This window comes from Homarus americanus, unplaced genomic scaffold, assembly GCF_018991925.1.
Source record: "Homarus americanus isolate GMGI-L3 unplaced genomic scaffold, GMGI_Hamer_2.0 scaffold11187, whole genome shotgun sequence".
NCBI lineage: Eukaryota > Metazoa > Arthropoda > Malacostraca > Decapoda > Nephropidae > Homarus > Homarus americanus.
Genome location: NW_024723893.1, coordinates 322,824 through 341,473, shown reverse-complemented (window position 1 = coordinate 341,473; position 18,650 = coordinate 322,824). Strand labels below are relative to the sequence as shown.

Sequence of the window (18,650 nt, the reverse complement as noted above, 5' to 3'; positions counted from 1 at the left end):
GCAACTCGTTAACTCAGGGTGCGGGTTGTGTTGGCGACAGCTTCTACACCTTTAACAAATTCCCGCCTTGGTGGCTCTATGGCCGGCCATCCTCATTACACGAAGGGAAACCAATATTATTATTACTGTTATGTACGTATGTGTATAACTATCTACCCATTCTTCTATATCTATCTATCTATCTATCTATCTTTCTACCCTCAGTATGTGTGTCAAAAAAATTCTCTTCACAATGTATCCAAATTTACACTTCGTCCTATACAACGTCAATGTAACAAAAGGAATGCTAAACGAAACGAACAACTGAGGCGTAAAAATGCCGATTCGTTGTGTATGTAAATGTGCAGATGGAATTCGACTAACCAAGTGAAAAAAAAACTGTTAGGTCGTTGATACAAAGAACAAAATCTATTGTTTTTTTTTGTAAATGTGTTTATGTGCTTGGTTGGGTGGTTGTGTGTTGGTATGGAGGGATGGATGGTATGGCGTGTGTGTGTGTAGAGAGATAGAAGGTGACTGATTATTTCTATGTCTGGCGCCTATCATCTTTAAGCATGTAATATAATGGCACCGACGGAACAAAGTACAACACCACTGTTCACTTGTTTTATGTACAGTCTCTCTCTCTCTCTCTCTCTCTCTTACACAGATACAGTACACACGGCCTGAAGTACACTCACTCATAACACTATCTTTACTGGAAGGGCCGGGCGGGCGGGGGTCGATGAATTTCAGAACGAACACTGTGACTCCTGTTGTCTGGATAGGGTTGTCAAAATCCTTCGTCCATTGTCATATTGCATAACCCAATTCTATAATAGAAGATACACACACACACACACAAATATACACACACACACAAATATATACACACACACAATAGAAGATACACACACACAAATATACATACACACACACACACACACACACACACACACACAATCAGTCTACTACAACCTCCTGTAACTTGCACCAATCTCGAAGACCTGGCACAAGTTGCGTTAGGGGGAGACTGGTGGAAAAGATCTCTCAGTCAGCCAGTCACTCCACTACTGTACCCTGAGAACTAACCAACGCAACTAAGTATTCTTTTGATCTGTAGTTGTAATTTATTTAATGAGACGATACTCAGCAAAATTGTATCACTCTGTGGCAGCAAAAAATGTATTACTGTAGCAAAATAAGTTACGTAGATTAACTGGACGACGATAAACAAAAGTAATTATACCAATCAAAAACAACTACTCGTGCTGCACCAAATAAGAAGAGCTCCGCTAGTGTACTTAACGCGTGAGTTATAGTGACAGTTATGGTGGACTGTGGCGCTGTGATGGTGAAAAACAACCTGTTTATGATTACTATAGTGTTTAACCCAGCGTATTAATGTACACTTACTTTTTTTCCTCTTCATTTTTTTATATTTTATTCTTCTTCGTCTTTATTATTGCTATTATTACTATTATTGTTCTCAGTATCATTATTATTAATATTATTATGATTATCGTTTAAACTACAATAAACTGGGTACTTCACCATCTCTCATCGTCATTCCTCACTCATTCATAGTGCCGTACGACAGTTTGGGAGATAGCTGAATTAGCCGTCACATACTTTCTATAACAGGTAAACAGTACTGGCGGGCGTATGACGTACACAACTTTCTTACCATCCTCCTTAAAAATAAGAACACCTGTTTTTACCTGTTTTCATCCCCCCCCCCTTCAGATAAGATTACCCCACGTCATAAGATTCTTGACGACAGATGGACAAACAGACGCTGATCCATGATTCCATAATATACAAAAGATATAACACTGTTCTTAGGTCTTGTCATGTACACCAACTTTGAGTATAACAGATCAGGATCAGTATGAACGATGACGACAGATTCAGAAATTATTCGGAGAAACTTGATCATCTCCATCAATCACCGGACAGCTTGAGGCAATTAATCAGTTAATGAGCAATTACTAAGATGGGTGATTCTAATTTCGATTTCCCCCGGGTTATTATTGGAGGAGACGGTGTACTATTAGTCACACTAGCTTTGTCTGTCTGTCTCTCTCACACTAACCTAACTAGCCTCCCTCCAATACACAAGTGTTACCTAACTTACCACCCAAGCTCCCCCACTAGTTTAACTAATCAATGGCCCTTTCTTCCCCCATCTATAGTATTATCCAACTCGTCCAACCACGTTATCAACCATCTATTTTTCTCTCCCCTCACACAGGTTAGCGTCTACCCAGGAAACCCTTCAAATAGCTAAACTAACCATCTATCCCTTTCTCCTACCCACAGAGGCTAGAAGTTTAACCTAATTATGTCTAACTCAACTAACCATCTATCCCTTTCTCCCATCCACAGAGGCTAGTGTCCCCACGAGAGCAGCTGATGGAGGCACTGCTGGCCGGTGAGGACGTCCTGGAGGAGGTGTGTGAAGGACGCAGCTGTACCGCCAACGAGCAGTGCTGTTCCGGCCACCTCTGCGTCGAGTTTGATGGAGGTGAGTCATTAGTCATCCTCATGTACAGCAGTTGTTATCTTTTGTGGGGGGTTATATTCTTGTTGCACGGGGAATGGTTAAGATCATCCTCGTGTAAGTTAAGATCATCCTCGTGTAAGTTAAGATTTTCCTCGTGTAAGTCAAGATTTTCCTCGTGTAAGTCAAGATTTTCCTCGTGTAAGTCAAGATTTTCCTCGTGTAAGTCAAGATTTTCCTCGTGTAAGTCAAGATTTTCCTCGTGTAAGTCAAGATTTTCCTCGTGTAAGTCAAGATTTTCCTCGTGTAAGTCAAAATTTTCCTCGAGCAGTTATATCTATTCTTACCACGAGGAATTCAGTCAATGTCATCTTGTCTCTGGGATCATCTCCTTATGAGACAAAGTCAAAATATAAATCCTCATATGAGTTTCCAAGAAAGCTGTCAAGTCTTACAAAATTAAAAAGATATCGTCAGTCTTATGTAATATAAAATCAAACAAAAGAAAGAAAATCACGAAAGAAATTATGAAAGTGAAAATATAAATAAGTGTGAGAGGTTCGGTGTACAGACTTTCCTTCCTTCCCACGTTCGAATGACTTAACATTTACTGTACTGTATATCGCTGTTTCATCTTTTAAATAGATTAGTAGTAGTAGTTGTAGTAGTAGTAGTAGTAGTAGTAGTAGTAGTTGTTGTAGTAGTAGTAGTAGTAATAGTAGTAGTTGTTGTAGTAGTAGTAGTAGTTGTAGTAGTAGTATAATCATTATTATTATTTTATTTATTTATTCTTTTTTTATTATTATTATTATTATTTACAAAAAGTTATTACGTGATCGCTATCAGAATCAGAAACATTATTTGACAAACCAATGTTATTAAAGGGAATCCGTCATCTATTGCCAGGAAAGAGCAGGTCAACAGGTGATCACGTCATAATAACGTAATTAGAGTTGACCAACAGGTGTTACGATTTACGACTAGTAAATATATATACTACAACGTAAGCCATAGGGGTGGGGGAAAGCATCGCTGGGGTATTATTACTATACGATAAAAGAACACGTTTAAAAGGGTTTATAAATCTCTCTCTCTCTCTCTCTCTCTCTCTCTCTCTCTCTCTCTCAACTCTGAGGTGTTGTCAAGCCATCCAGATAATCCAATTACCGTCTTATTATCAAGTGAGTCTTATGTGTGACAGTAATGCACAAGGAAGACACGACTGTCAGCAAAGTGTTTTGGTGTCCGGGGAAAAAATGTCACACACACACACACACACACACACACACATCTGGAAAAGAGACACACACACACACACAGACAGACAGAACGACAAAGAAAGAAACTCAGAATGAATGTCCATGAGCACAAGTGTGTATATTTGGAAACGTTCCCACCGGCATGTTTATGTCATATTGTGTCTATATGTCGTGTCACGTGAAAACATAATGGTGAGTGAAGCATTTGTGTCGTGTGTCGGTTTAAGGATGGCAAGTACATACTGTATACTGTACAATATTCATGTTGGTGTATCTTTATTTAACACGCAATACAAAACACACACATATATATATATATACATTCAAGTGTGTGTGTGTGTGTGTATGTGTGTGTGTGTGTGTGTGTGTGTGTGTGTGTGTGTGTGTGTGTGTGTGTGTGTGTGTGTGTGTGTGTGTGTGTGTGTGTGTGTGTGTGTGTGTGTGTGTGTGTGTGTGTGTGTGTGTGTGTGTGTGTGTGTGTGTGTGTGTGTGTGTGTGTGTGTGTGTGTGTGTGTGTGTGTGTGTGTGTGTGTGTGTGTGTGTGTGTGTGTGTGTGTGTGAGTGTGTGTGTGTGTAGACGTTAGACCTGCATATAGAAGCTCAGTAACACACTCCCTCCCCAAGCACTAACTAATGATACACTACACTTAAACTTAATTAACACCCTTCATGTAAAGAGCCTCAAGCCCTTGTAATTATGCTCCTCAACAAACTCCCTTCCTTCCTCTTCCCAGCTCACCCTCCCTACACACACACACACACACACATACACACACACACACACACACACTTGAATACATAATCAAAGCCCCCCACACACACATCCTCCCCCCTACACACTCAACCCTTCACATACCCAAGTAACATCTCGACAAACTATGGTCAATTGGTCATCCTCATGGTACCGGGAAGGTCTGGCAGCGTGACTAATCCACACTGTAATAGGATAATGACGCTATTTCGTCATGGGATAATAGCAGCCTTTGAGAACACGACGCCATTTAAGTGTTTGTTAAATGACACTTAGCAGGATGTGAAGACTGTATTACGTCACACTCAAGTAGGATCAGAGAGAATGTTGATCTGACAGTGGGAGAATGATTATGTTACGCCAGGGGAGAGGGGGAGAATGATCATCGGGCGTTAGGAGGGAGGAATGATCATTTTACAGAAGGGAGAGAATGATCACAGGATGTAAGAGTGGAAGAATGATCTTACGCCTGCAGGGAGAGAGAGATCACATGACGTCAGGGAGAGAATGATCATATTAAGCCAAGGTAAGAACGATCATATGACGTTAGAGTGGAAGAATGATCTTTTTTACACCATGAAGAGGTTGATCATATTACGTCTAAGGGGGAAGAATGATCATACAACAACGCAGAGTTATCACGTCAAAGAATAGCTCCAACAAGAAGGTAGAATGTTCCCTCGGGTACGAAGATTAAGGGGGGAGAATTATCATGTCTCGTCACTAAGGGAGGCAGGGAGAGGGCGGGGAAATTACTGTATTACAAGGCAGTATTTACGGTATTAATAGTGTGTAAGTAAATAAATACTAAAGAGTTTGAGAGATTATGTGGATGACACAGTGGGTGACATAATCGCTGCTTGACATGACATGCTATTTCATTGGTCATTTTAGTGTGTGTGTGTGTGTGTGTGTGTGTGTGTGTGTGTGTGTGTGTGTGTGTGTGTGTGTGTGTGTGTGTGTGTGTGTGTATGATTACTCTTAAGTGATATTATCAATATTATATTTCGTTTGGTATTTGGCCATAATTGTCTTCTTCTTTTAGTTTCTATTATTAATATCAGTTTGTCTTTGTTGATAATTCCACCATTGTCAATATTAATTACATCATGTTCACTACCGGCGACGTTATCATTATTATTTTCACTCTTCGTTATCATTATCATCACTATTACTGTGTCACCTTCACTCCCAGTCGTCTCATCATTATCAACATCTTCACTATCACTGTCTTCACTACCTTCAGTCGGTTTTCATCAATTATTTCCACTCTCAGTTGTGTCATATCGTAACTGCCATCCTCAGTGTCACAGAGTTCATTTATGTGTACGAGTCTCTCTCTCTCTCTCTCTCTCTCTCTCTCTCTCTCTCTCTCTCTCTCTCTCTCTCTTTGTTATATGCACACATAAATATCCTCACTTGCTCTTTGTTTCATACACACACACAAACACACACACATTCTCCCTCTTTCTTTCATACACACGCACACTCTCTCCCCATCATTCTCCCTTCCTTTCCATAAGCAACATTCTATATCCAGGTTATTAGTACAGACTGACCACTCAAGCGTTAAGATAGCAGAACCCACTGAAGATAGCAGAACCCACTAAAGATAGCAGAACCCACTAAAGATAGCAGAACCTACTAAAGATAGCAGAACCCACTAAAGATAGCAGAACCCACTAAAGATAGCAGAACCAAAGATAGCAGAACCCACTCAAAGATAGCAGAACCCACTAAAGATAGCAGAACCTTAGCAGAACCCACTAAAGATAGCAGAACCCACTAAAGATAGCAGAACCCACTAAAGATAGCAGAACCTACTAAAGATAGCAGAACCCATTTCCAAAGATGGCAGAACCCACTAAAGATAGCAGAACTTACTAAAGATAGCAGAACCTACTAAAGATAGCAGAACCCACTGGAAGATAGCAGAACCCACTAAAGATAGCAGAACCTACTAAAGATAGAACCTACCAAAGATAGCAGAACCTACTAAAGATAGCAGAATCCCACAAAGATAGCAGAACCTACTAAAGATAGCAGAACCACTGAAGATAGCAGAACCCACTAAAGATAGCAGAACCCACTAAAGAACCCACTGAAGATAGCAGAACCTACCAAAGATAGCACCTACTAAAGATAGCAGAACCTAATAAAGATAGCAGAACCTACTAAAGATAGCAGAACCTACCTACCGCAAAGCAGCAGAACCCACTCAAAGATAGCAGAACCCACTAAAGATACCAAAGTATAGCAGAACCCACTAAAGATAGCAGAACCCACTACTAAAGATAGCAGAACCCACTAAAGATAGCAGAACCCACCAAAGATAGCAGAACCCACTAAAGATAGCAGAACCCACTAAGTTAGCAGAACCCACTGAAGATAGCAGAACCCACTGAAGTTAAAGCAGAACCCACTGAAGATAGCAAACCCTACTTCGCAAAGATAGCAGAACCCACTTCAAAGATAGCAGAACCCACTAAAGATAGCAGAACCCACTGAAGATAGCAGAACCCACTAAAGATAGCAGAACCTACTAAAGATAGCAGAACCCACTAAAGATAGCAGAACTCACTAAAGATAGCAGAACCCACTAAAGATAGCAGAACCCACTTAAAGATAGCAGAACCCACTAAAGATAGCAGAACCCATTTCAAAGATAGCAGAACCCACTAAAGATAGCAGCAGAAACCCACTGAACCCACTGAAGTTAGCAGAACCCACTGAAGATAGCCCACTGAAGATAGAACCCACTGGAAGATAGCCCACTCAAAGATAGCAGAACCCACAAAGATAGCAGAACCCACTTAAAGAAAAAAAAAAAGATGACAAGATAAGATCCACATGAACCCGTAAGTGGCACTCGAGGCAGTAAAAAAAAAACTTCCCTTGAGGAGTGCCAGATATAGTAAACCTAATTATTCCACTAGAGTGCCCTTAAGCGGAGACTCCAAGTTAATGGGAAATGATAATTACTTATCCTAATGATATGAAGGGGAAAAGGGACTTGAAGTTAAGGGGGGGGGGGTATTTAGTTAAGGGGAGTAATGCGTAGTTAAGGGAGAAATGGGTAAAGGAGGATATGGGTAATTAAGGGAAGGAATGGGTAGTTAAGGTGATTTGGTAGTAAAGGGAGTTATGGGTAGTTATGGGGTATATGTAGTTAGGGTTGTTAAGGAAGGAATGGGTAGTTCAGCGGGAATAAGTAGTTTAGGGGGAGTGGGTAATTAAGAGAGGATAATTAGCATGTAAGAACGGGTAGGAATAAGGGTTGCAATTGGGAGGTGATAGGGGAAAAGGTAGGGGAACGAGGATAAAGGATAATGACACACACACACACACACACACACACACACACACACACACACAGACTGAGGAGAGGGAAGTGAGGATAAGTGCAGATAACAAAGAGAGAGAGAGGGAGAGAGACATGGAAGGGATAAGACAAAAGAGTGAAAAGCACAAGGTAAGGAGAGAGAGAGAAAGCGAAAAAGAGCGAGGGCCGGCAGGGGATGGAGAAGGAGGAGGAGGAGGAGGTGCAGGAGGAGGAGGAGGAGGAGGTGCAGTTAACTGACCGTCAACATGATGAAGGTTCATGGGGTCACGACAGTAGTGAATATAGTTAATGTATATAAACGTCACACTTTGTTTGGGTTCTTGAGACATACGAACCTGAATCCGGATTTACACTCACGTTCATTTTTTTCCCTAACATTAAGAGAACGTAATTAATTAAGGTAGTTTATTGCCTCCATTACGACCATAGAGAAAACACTTTTACAACAATTGACACATCGATCACATCAAAAGAGCACCATTTAAGCCTTTATGAGTTAATGCGATAAATAAAATGATTCTTTAATGAACGCCACTTAAAAATAATAGCCAATTTTATTAACAGTAAAAGCTAAAGTCATTAACACTAAATGACTTATAATATTAATGATACTTAATTACATATAGCTACAATAAAGCGAAAACCTATCTAACAGTATAACAATATATTACCCCAATAAACAGTATATATCATTTATATTAAACTACGAGTAAACATTAACGCAATTTACTATTCTCATAAAACACAAACAAAAAACTATATCAAAAAGCAATTTAAACACTATTAAAAATCCATCAACGGCGAGAAATTGTGAACCGAGGGAAAATTTGGCTTTATGAACCCCTTGTGTGGCGTGACAGTGTATAGCCAATCTCATGACCTGTTATGGTAGGGCGAACTCTCCTGAGGACACCCTAAAAAAATGTTCCTCTTGTCTGAAAGAAGCTTGACAAATAGCCAGAATTTTGGGTGCGAATTTCTGATTGCATGAAAGAAGGAATGGCTGAATGAATGACTGGAGGAAAGAATAAATGACTGGATGAGTGAGTGAATGAATAAATATTACCAACACAAGAATTACTGAACCTGTACTTTACTATGACACTTAAAATCTGAATTCGTGTTGATATCCCTGACTAAAATTTCTGAATATGGAATCTGAACCAAATTAAGTATGCAAAAATATACCGTATATCAAAGCTACAAATTACACGATAAATAAAGTTTGTTGTGAATATAAACTACAGAATACCGAAAAAACACGTTTACTGAGTACTTTTATAAATGTCTCTCAAACGTTAACGATAAGTAATTATAACCAAACCAATTAAATAACGTTACAAAAAATATAAGAAAATACGGATATATTCACCTCTAGTCAGTGTTACAATAATTTATCATCAGCAGGCATCGTTACCAGACCTCCCTTAAAGCATCATTTCTCTTCCCAGTTGCCTGTATGCGTTAAGTGATGTGTGGTGGGTGCCTTTGTTGTTATGCTGCGAGATTTTTTTTTTATTTATGGTAACAATTATTTTGGGGTTTCCATTTTCCTCATAATTATCCATTATTTTTACCATTTTTTTTTCTATTCTTTTGTTTTATTTTATGTTTAGTCGCATGGCAGATAATAAGAGTGACCACGTTCTCTATTTTCATCTTTTATTTCTCCTGTGCTTTATTTCTCCTTACATTTATCCCTTTTCCTCTATTCTCCACCACCCCCACAACCCGACAAAACATTCCTTCTTCTCTTTCTCCTCTCTTCCTCTTCTGCTGTACCAGTTTCCTCCCACTTAATTGATCCTCCCAGCAACACAACCCTCCACTCAATTGACCTCCCCCAGCAACACAACTCCCTCCACTCCAATTGACCTCCCCCCAGCAACACAACTCCCTCCACTCCTAATTTCCTCTTGACATTCACCAGCTTCTCCCCAAACCTTACCAACTTCCTCCTCCCTCACTATTCCTTTGAAACACACTTCCCCCTCTCTCTCTCTCACTAATCCTTGCGTCTTTTCTTTCATTTCCTCTCCCCCATTTCAGCCAATTTCAGAAGTTGTCCAATAACTAACAATTTTCTTGGCTGCCCGACCCGTCTAAGGGATTTCCCCCAGACAGCGACGATTTGGCCCCTGTTTCGAGGATGTGTCTTTATTTACCGCCGACAGATGGCTCTGTCTCCTACTGCTTTCTATTGTTCATTTTCTATTTTATTGGTAACTGTACCCGGAGGCTCGGTATTAGAGCAGACGCAAGGCCAGTTTCAGATGAACAGCACCTGACAGGCCACACCAGGAAGAGCATTGTTGGCATATATTTGTGTATATTAGGGATAATAATTCCAAATGAATGTTATCAGACAGTGGAAATAAGGTTAGCAGAAAAGACTAGAAAATTCATATTATGTAAGACAAAACACGTAGTATAACTTACAAAAGTATAGTAGTGTATATAGTATATATACATGTACACACAAAACAGATGTACGGATAAACCGACACACAACATATGAAAAGACACACAGGAACACATTTATACTCACAAACGTTAATAAAGAGGAATAGAGAGAAAGAAAGAGAGAGAGGAGAGAGTTTACAATATCCCTGACCTTTTACAGTACTAGTAATATCTGGGGTACGTGCAACGACTGAGCTTACAAAGTTTCGATTGGGTGATTTTACACACACACACACACACACACACACACACACACACACACACACACACACACACACACACACACACACACGCACACACACACACACACACACACCTAGTTATTATGTATCATATTTGTATCACTTATGTTACTTGTATATTATTTGTAAATCAAGAGACCCATTCCTCAATTATATAACTGTATATTTTCAGCCTTCCGGCTGCCATACTCTTTGAATAAACCGTTAATTATTATTATTATTATTACACACACACATACACACGCACACGCGCGAGCGCGCGCGCAGAAGGGGAAGAGTGAGTATTTTAAAGACTTTTTTTAGGAAGCTTAAACACAAACAGAATAAAACTCTGGGTTCCCCAAGCTCATCTAAACCACACATGATTTCATCATTGTCATTCGTAAATTTCTATCATAAAAGCAAACATGTTTTGCGGTATATCAGACAGACCAAAAAGCGGAGGCTGTGACATGTAATTTCTACTTTGATGTTGATATAAGCTGAAAAATAATTTGGTATGAAACTCATGATGAGAAAAATTCCATTAATTAACAAATAATTACATCCACCAGCCCTTCTGTTCTTTATATTCCCCCGTTTATGGAATTTGTATTGAATGTCAAAAGTTCAAAATTCATAAACGAAATTTATACCATATTTTACACCAACAAATGTCCAGCAACGAAACTCATCAAAATATTTGTTTGGTTATACCAGTACAACTAAGATTTGATTTTCTAATTTTAATATTTTTGTTAAGAAATTATAAAACTTGGAATAAAATTTTGCTCTTAAAAATCTACAAGTTTTTATCCTTCACTTGTATAGTTTTATGTTTACAATAATAAAAATGGAAATACAAATAGAATGTTTTTCTATTTCATTCTGTATTCAATAATTTTAAATATAAATTCAGAAAACTGGAACTAAGTAATGTATAATATTTTACTAAACTCATATGATTAATTTTTTTCAATTACAAAGTATAATACAGTACACCACCTGTATATGTATTTACAGTATCTGTTGTGTTAGGGCGAGATAATTCAGCTTGGAGGTGTGTTAAATGTTTGTGTCATGTCTTCTTCAACAGACACCAGACAATGATAATTAAGCATCCATGAATTCTAATATACATAACCAAAGAATAACTCAATACTGTAGTCCCCATTTTTAATATTTCATAACATAGTAACACGTAGAAAATATTAAACAAGGCTCAAGGACTGTACCTATCTCACATAGCACATGGTTAATACTATGGTCTGGTTCTCGCGGCTATTATTTATGTCACAGGATGAATAGTTCTCTCATGTCAATCATCCTGTTGTAAAAAAAATGTGCGGGATATTTCAATGCATTAAATTAAACCAGGATTACGTTATTATAGTCTGTATGTGAGTTAAGGGATCACCTGACGAGCAGACATCCCAGTTTATTTCACCTTAAAAATAGACCACCCAGTTTATTTCACCTGAAGATAAGACACTCCCAGATTACGTGAAGATTAACCACAGTAACTCGAAATTATAAACTTATTTTGCTTAGAATTTATAAAATTATGAGTTCTTAGGTTTATATATTTTCTCCTGTAAATTTCTTTCATTTATCGTATCTCTTTGTTTTCTTAAATTAGTGTTCTCCATTTTCTTTAATTAATGTTCTCCGTTTTCTTTAATTAATGTTCTCCGTTTTCTTTAATTAATGTTCTCCATTTTCTTTAGTGTTCTCCGTTTTCTTTAGCTATTGTCCTTATCCATTTTCTCTCATGCTCCCAGTTTTTATTTGTTTGTTTTTATGCAGATGATCATTTAACTTCACTTCACATTCTTAAAAACATCGCCTTCACTACCCTTTCTTTAATTTCTCCTCATCGGGAGACTTATGTCCTTCCAGCAATGAAAAGATCCCAACGATAAAAGAAGACTTCTAATTCGCCAGCGCCTTGCCTAAAGCGTAAATAACCTGACAAAGGACAATCTCAAGGGTCTAATTATCTAGAGGGTGGTAGGATGGGCTCAGACCAAGGACAACAATGGCCCCAAAAAACAGAACAGTATCATCAGTCTGACAGAAAATGAAGAATTGAAATAAGGTGTTTTCCAGTCGTTTCCTTCCATTTACTCTCACTGTCTTTCTGATCAGTACTAAGCAAGAATAAATATTACTGTTTCCAATCATATCTTTCTCTCTCTTTCTGTAAATTATCAAATGCCAAAAGAACAACAAAAGCGGTTATTTCCTCCACGACCTAATCTACTCTAAGAGCACTGTGATAGAGGCAAGAACTTCAAAGGATTAATCAGAAGTTTGCACAAAAACACATCGACTGTAAAACTCCAATTACCAATTAAGGGAAGACTTCAAAGGAATATAAATAACTTAATTTGTATGGATATATTGAAATGCTTTTGGGCTATGGAAATACAGTTATATTATGAATAAATATACTGTATATCATTCTGTATGTATGTAAGTACAGAAGGAATTAATGATACATTTACTGTATACATATGCATATAAATGTTTTTGACAGAGACAATAGTAAAATAGTTTTCGATTTTAGTTTTCAGACGAATTTCAATTTAAACTAAAAAATAAAGCGAAGTGAGTCGTAGTAAATTTGCTTTTCTAAATAGACCTTTACCGAAGTTGGTCAAACCTAGGATGTGGGGAGTGGGGACATGGCAAGGTGAGGGGTGATAGGGGGCAAGGAGGGAGGGGGTTAGGGCAAGGAGAAAGTTGAAGGGAGAAGAGGGGCAAGAAGGGGCAAGGTGAGGGGAGAGAAGAGGACATGAAGGAGAAAAATGAGGCGAAAGGCAAGGAGGAGCAAGGTATAGGAAGGGGGCAAGGTAAGAGGAATGGGAAGGGAACAACGAGGAGCTAGGTGCAGGGAGTAGAAAGGGGGCAAGGAGCCACTGTAGATGGTGAGGGTGGTAGAGGAGACAGGTTAGGTGTGGTAGGACCAAAGGAAGGGGAGGGAACATTATGTAGCCGGGTTTTTGAAGTAGTGTGGAGGGGTGAGGGGTGAGACGGGCAGTTGATTGGTGGCAGTGGAGGGGGGGTGACAGCTGGCTGATGGTGAGCAGAGTGAAACAGGTGGTTGATAGAGTGGGAAGAGAACAGTGGGCTAGTGAAGTAGTGGGAGGGGGGGGGAGGAGGATGAGAGGTGGGTAGCGAGTGGGGAGGAGGGGGAGGTGAGTGATGGGGGAGTGAGTGAGAAGGGTAGGTGGATGATGGAGTAGAGGAGTAGAGGGAGGAGTAGAGCTGCTGGGTGTTGGGGGAGTGTAGAGGAGGGCAGATGGTTGGTAGGGGAGTAAGGTGAAGAAGGTCAAGGGATGATAAAACAGACCCAGCACCACCGTTGTAATCATCTTAGGTCCCAGCGGGGTGCTACCAAGACCTCAACCAGGAGGAGGTACTCTTGCACACCCGCACCTCCGCTGCCACACAGAACCAGACACACATCATGGGGTACGTTATGTTATGTTATGTTAGAGGTACCGTAGGTCAAATTACGGTGCGTCAAGGATATGTTAGGTTAGGTTACGCCAGAGGTACATACAGTTATCCTACGTTACGTTAAAAGTACATTAGGTAAGGTTTGCTCTGTCTGGCTTATGTAAAATTAAATAGAGTTTTAGTTGATTCCGGATAAAGGTTCGGGATCGGACCAGTGGTTCTCAAGTCCCAGTGAGAGAGAGTTTCTGGTATTCCCAAGCGTCGTAGTCGTTATAAAACTAGTTTATTTTTTTCCCAAATTACCCAAAGCAAGTTTCTCTGTTTTCTGACAATACTGTACTTGTCTTATCTACTATGTTTCGTTTCCTCATCTGTATACGTTTACTCTGCGCTGCGGCCTGGGCAGGCTTATACCTGGCGAATTTCATGTAAAAAAAATCTAAGCAACACCTGCATGTTATACCTGAGTATCAGGGTAGCACAGACCTCCACTATTGAAAAACATCACCAGCAAAACAGTCAACAGCGACCGGCGTTCTATTCCACCTGTCAGTGACACGCTTGTGGTGGTAAAAAAAAACACGGACGTTCGTACGATTTCTTTCACCGGCGTTCTTTTATAATCCGGAAATGAGACTGGGGCGTCAGTTTTCTCCTTGGCCCATCAGCAGCGAAATATGAGAGACGAAAAATGAACACAAGTTTGTGATGAAAGTTAAGATGAGACGCTCTAAGCCTCCTGAAATTGGTATATGCTCTGCCTGAGTCTCCTCCAAAAAAAAAAAGTATAAATATATATATATATATATATATATATATATATATATATATATATATATATATATATATATATATATATATATATATATATATATATATATATATATATATATATATATATATACCCTAATCAGGAGTTATCATAAATGTCTTCAAAATTCCAATTACATAATTATTACTTCTTATCGCAGAAGTTCTCTTCAGTGTCTGGACTGGACCTGACCTCACGGCTCTTTGTTGTCTCCCCGCCTGTTGGTCTCTATCTTAGTTTTTGTATGTTGTATCGTTCCCAGGCGTTTAAAACATCTTTACCCCCTCAGGAAGTTTAGTTAAGCCTTATTCCTTCTTCCTTCCTCCCTCTCCCATCCCTCACACCCACCTGACTTAAAATCCTCCTTCACTTTCTACCCTTCGTCCCATCTCTCCTTCCTCCCCCATCTCTCCCTCTCACCTTATCATTCCTTACCTCTCACTTCCTATCCTCCATTCCCCCCTTTCACCATCCCTCCTGCTCACCATCCGTCACTTTTTTTCACCTTCCCTCCAGTCTCCCTCCCTTGCACTATCACCCACCCCAACTCCCTCGCAACACCACCGTCCCTCCCACCAACACCCACACGCACAAAGATTCAACACAAACAAGCATTTGTGACCCGTTCCCTTGACCCAAAAGGCTGAGTGTTGGAACTCTCGATATATTTATAGTTTTCCCTCGGACGTTCTTGCTCTGGGAGTCTTCCTGCCCTGTGGAACAAATGGCATGCCTGCCTCGCCACCACCCAGGGAATTTTCCCAACCCACCCAGGAATGTACCCTGCCCACCCATGAAGCTAAAATATGGGTTTTATATGACCAAGTTTTCCCTGCATTTACCGTGATAAAAATCTCTGTCATTTTTCGATTTTTATGAGCAGTCATGATTTCCTCTTAAAGACATTTTGTATAAATATTACACTTTTTTATATATGATTTACTCTTTCATCTTCCCAGGAAGGTTAGATATAGCCTTTGGAGTGTTGCTTTCCCTTGTAGTTATTGGGGTATAAATCCTTGTTCCTCCGATTTTTATGGACAGAAAGGATTTCCTCTAAAAGCATTACTGTATACAGACTGGTTTTCTTGTTACATGTTTTGGATTAACCCTTACGGTGCTCTTGGCTAGTATTAAGTCGGCTCTTGATCGGTGCACAACCCTCAATACACTGTAGGCTCGAATTTTCGTGCACATATCCTAAGTTCCCACGCGGTCTACGACTGCCTCTCGGGATTACTGTCGCCTTCCCAGCTGCTTTGGCTCAGGATTCAAAATATTCCCCATTTTATTAATTTATAAAGCGTAGACATAACACGTATCTTAAATCTCATTATCTCCAAGTTTATCTCAAAGCGACCTTAAAATCTGTCTTAGTGGATTTTAAGGTAATTTTCAACCCCTGAAACAAATCATAAATCTGAATGTGCGTACAGAAACTTCACCCTTGAATAACCTAACCTAGCATATTAAACTGATGAATAAATGACTCGGAGCTTTGTACTTACCAGAGATGCATCTGTCTTCATATACAGTATCTTCATCATTTATCGTCCACTGAAGTTTTAACCTGTAAAAACATAAACCAGTTATAAAAGACGGTTTACTGCAGCATGCTCGTTAAATCAAATCTTGTAAAATAATAAACCCAGTGACAGTACAGTTGACACCACTGTCATAATGGGACAAATACAATTAAGGATAAAGGTCAATAATCCCCCTACACAGACCTTATTACGTGTTTAAAGACCTTAGTTGATGAAGCTCAATTATAACATTATTACGTCAAAAGGTCCTGTCTTCTCTCTCCGTCCACAGCACTACACAAGGCGTAAAAATATACCTTTATACCACTATTCAAGCGTACAGCCTCTTCTTCACAACACTTTCACTTAACTCATATATGCAACTTTATGTCATTTTCATTTGTATTCTGATCTTAATATATAAGTACAACACAGTATATACAGGTATATATATATTATCAAACCCATTGTTAAGAGATGTTTGATTACTGTTTTATCTCAATATTTAAAAAGAGACAGAAAGAAAAATAAAGAGACAGAGGGAAAGAAATCAATATTGCACACATATAGTCAACATGTGGTAATGGCTCTTGGAATATACTGTATTGTGATAAACGAACAAGGTCTTCCCTCTCCTCCTCCTCCCCTGTGACCTCGTGCCACTACCCGCGGACACCCACTAACTTATCACATTTGTACCAGGAACCTTCCCTAATATTGTGTTATGTGTGTGTGGCTCCAAAAAATAATTTATAAGTCGTCTGCGTGTGTAAAGCCACTCACTCACTTATTCCATATAACCAACCATCCCCTCCCATCCTTCTCCAATTACCTGCCCACCCCATAATCCCTCCCCCTACCACCCACACCACACCAACTAAACTCACCACCTCCCACCCACCTCCACCTTCATCCACCCACACACCACACCAACTAAGTCCTCTCTCTCTGACCCACCTCCACCTCCATCCACCTACACGGACCATAATCCTCCAGGCGCTTAGAGGAACCGCCTGAACTAAAAGGGGAGAGGTAATGCAATCTCGACCACTGAAAGACACAAATACACCGGGGACAGCTCTCAGGGACCCGAGGCCACTCTTTGGGCCACTCTCAAGGACCCGAGGCCACTCTTTGGGCCACTCTCAAGGACCCGGGGCCACTCTGTCTTTCCCCACAGCCCAAGCAAAACATGAGGGATTTCAGTGACCGTGAAGACTAAATATTTTTAACTCTTTCCATCTCGTTTCAAATATTATTTTATGTTGTTATACATTTATTTATACGATACGCCTCCCCAATTACCAAAATAATTGGTTTTATCCGTAAGTTTTAATCTCAAGAGATATTTATTGTCGAAACGATTTTCATTTATGTGGATAAACGTATAAATCTCGTTCCATTATTATTTCTTTCTGTGTTGTAATTTTTTCCCTCCCGGGAAAATAGTCGACTGCTTTCTTCATTTTCCATTATATTACCTTGGAAAATAGCAGGGATGAGATTTAGTTCTTTACAGCTGAGCATTTCTCTTTATTTACGACTGATGACCTTCACGTCACAACACCCTTCCTTGGCTCTTTCTGATTTATGTTCATTCATATTCTAAGAATCCTCTTGTCAAATAATGTGGCTTATATTTTGACTATTAAAGATATGGCAAAAACCTATAAATAAAAATGTTTGACGCCTCCTTCAAAGTAAGGCAAATAAGACTGATATTAAAATAGTATTTTGTTATAACATAAATCATAGCTCATAAGTTTTCGAAAAACTGTACACAAAATTTTTGCATGATATTTTTCATACTATTTTAAAATTATTCGCAACATGACTATGCACGAATCATCTTCCTTGGGACAACTGCCGCTGATACAGACACATGTGAAATGTATTCAACAGTGATGATTTGATGTGGGACAGAGCTCACGAAAAGCCGAAAAATTTTCTTCGCCTACACTAGACCTTTAAACTAATCTAAACGCCTTATGACGGCTCTCGTACACGGATACACACTCACATATCTCAAATGTCTGCGGTGTTAGAAGGAAGTGATTGAAGTGTCATATTGAAACCACTTAAGCATGTTGGCGACTCTGCTGTTTTTCCTTCTATGTAAATAACACAATTTTTTCACTTTAGATCCACAGGCGATATATTTTTCCTGATCTCAAAAATAAATAAAGAAATAAAATCAGCTCCAGAAGATAATATCCGGCACGCAATGTTTCTTAGGGACATAATGATATACCATGATAAGTCTATGAGCAGCTCCAGTAATGACCATCACACCCTTGATACCTTCCTCATTCACCCCCTTATGGAAACT

The 18,650-nt window shown here is 39.4% G+C and overlaps 1 protein-coding gene across 1 annotated transcript in view; it reads left to right on the top strand.

Annotated features, from left to right (window-relative positions):
* LOC121863988 (ITG-like peptide) overlaps positions 1 to 18,650 on the top strand; it is a 70,596-nt gene that overhangs the window by 38,160 nt on the left and 13,786 nt on the right. Inside the window, exon 2 of the mRNA XM_042362865.1 lies at positions 2,368 to 2,506. Coding sequence (XP_042218799.1) covers positions 2,368 to 2,506 — 139 coding nt within the window. The remainder of the gene's footprint in view (positions 1 to 2,367; positions 2,507 to 18,650) is intronic.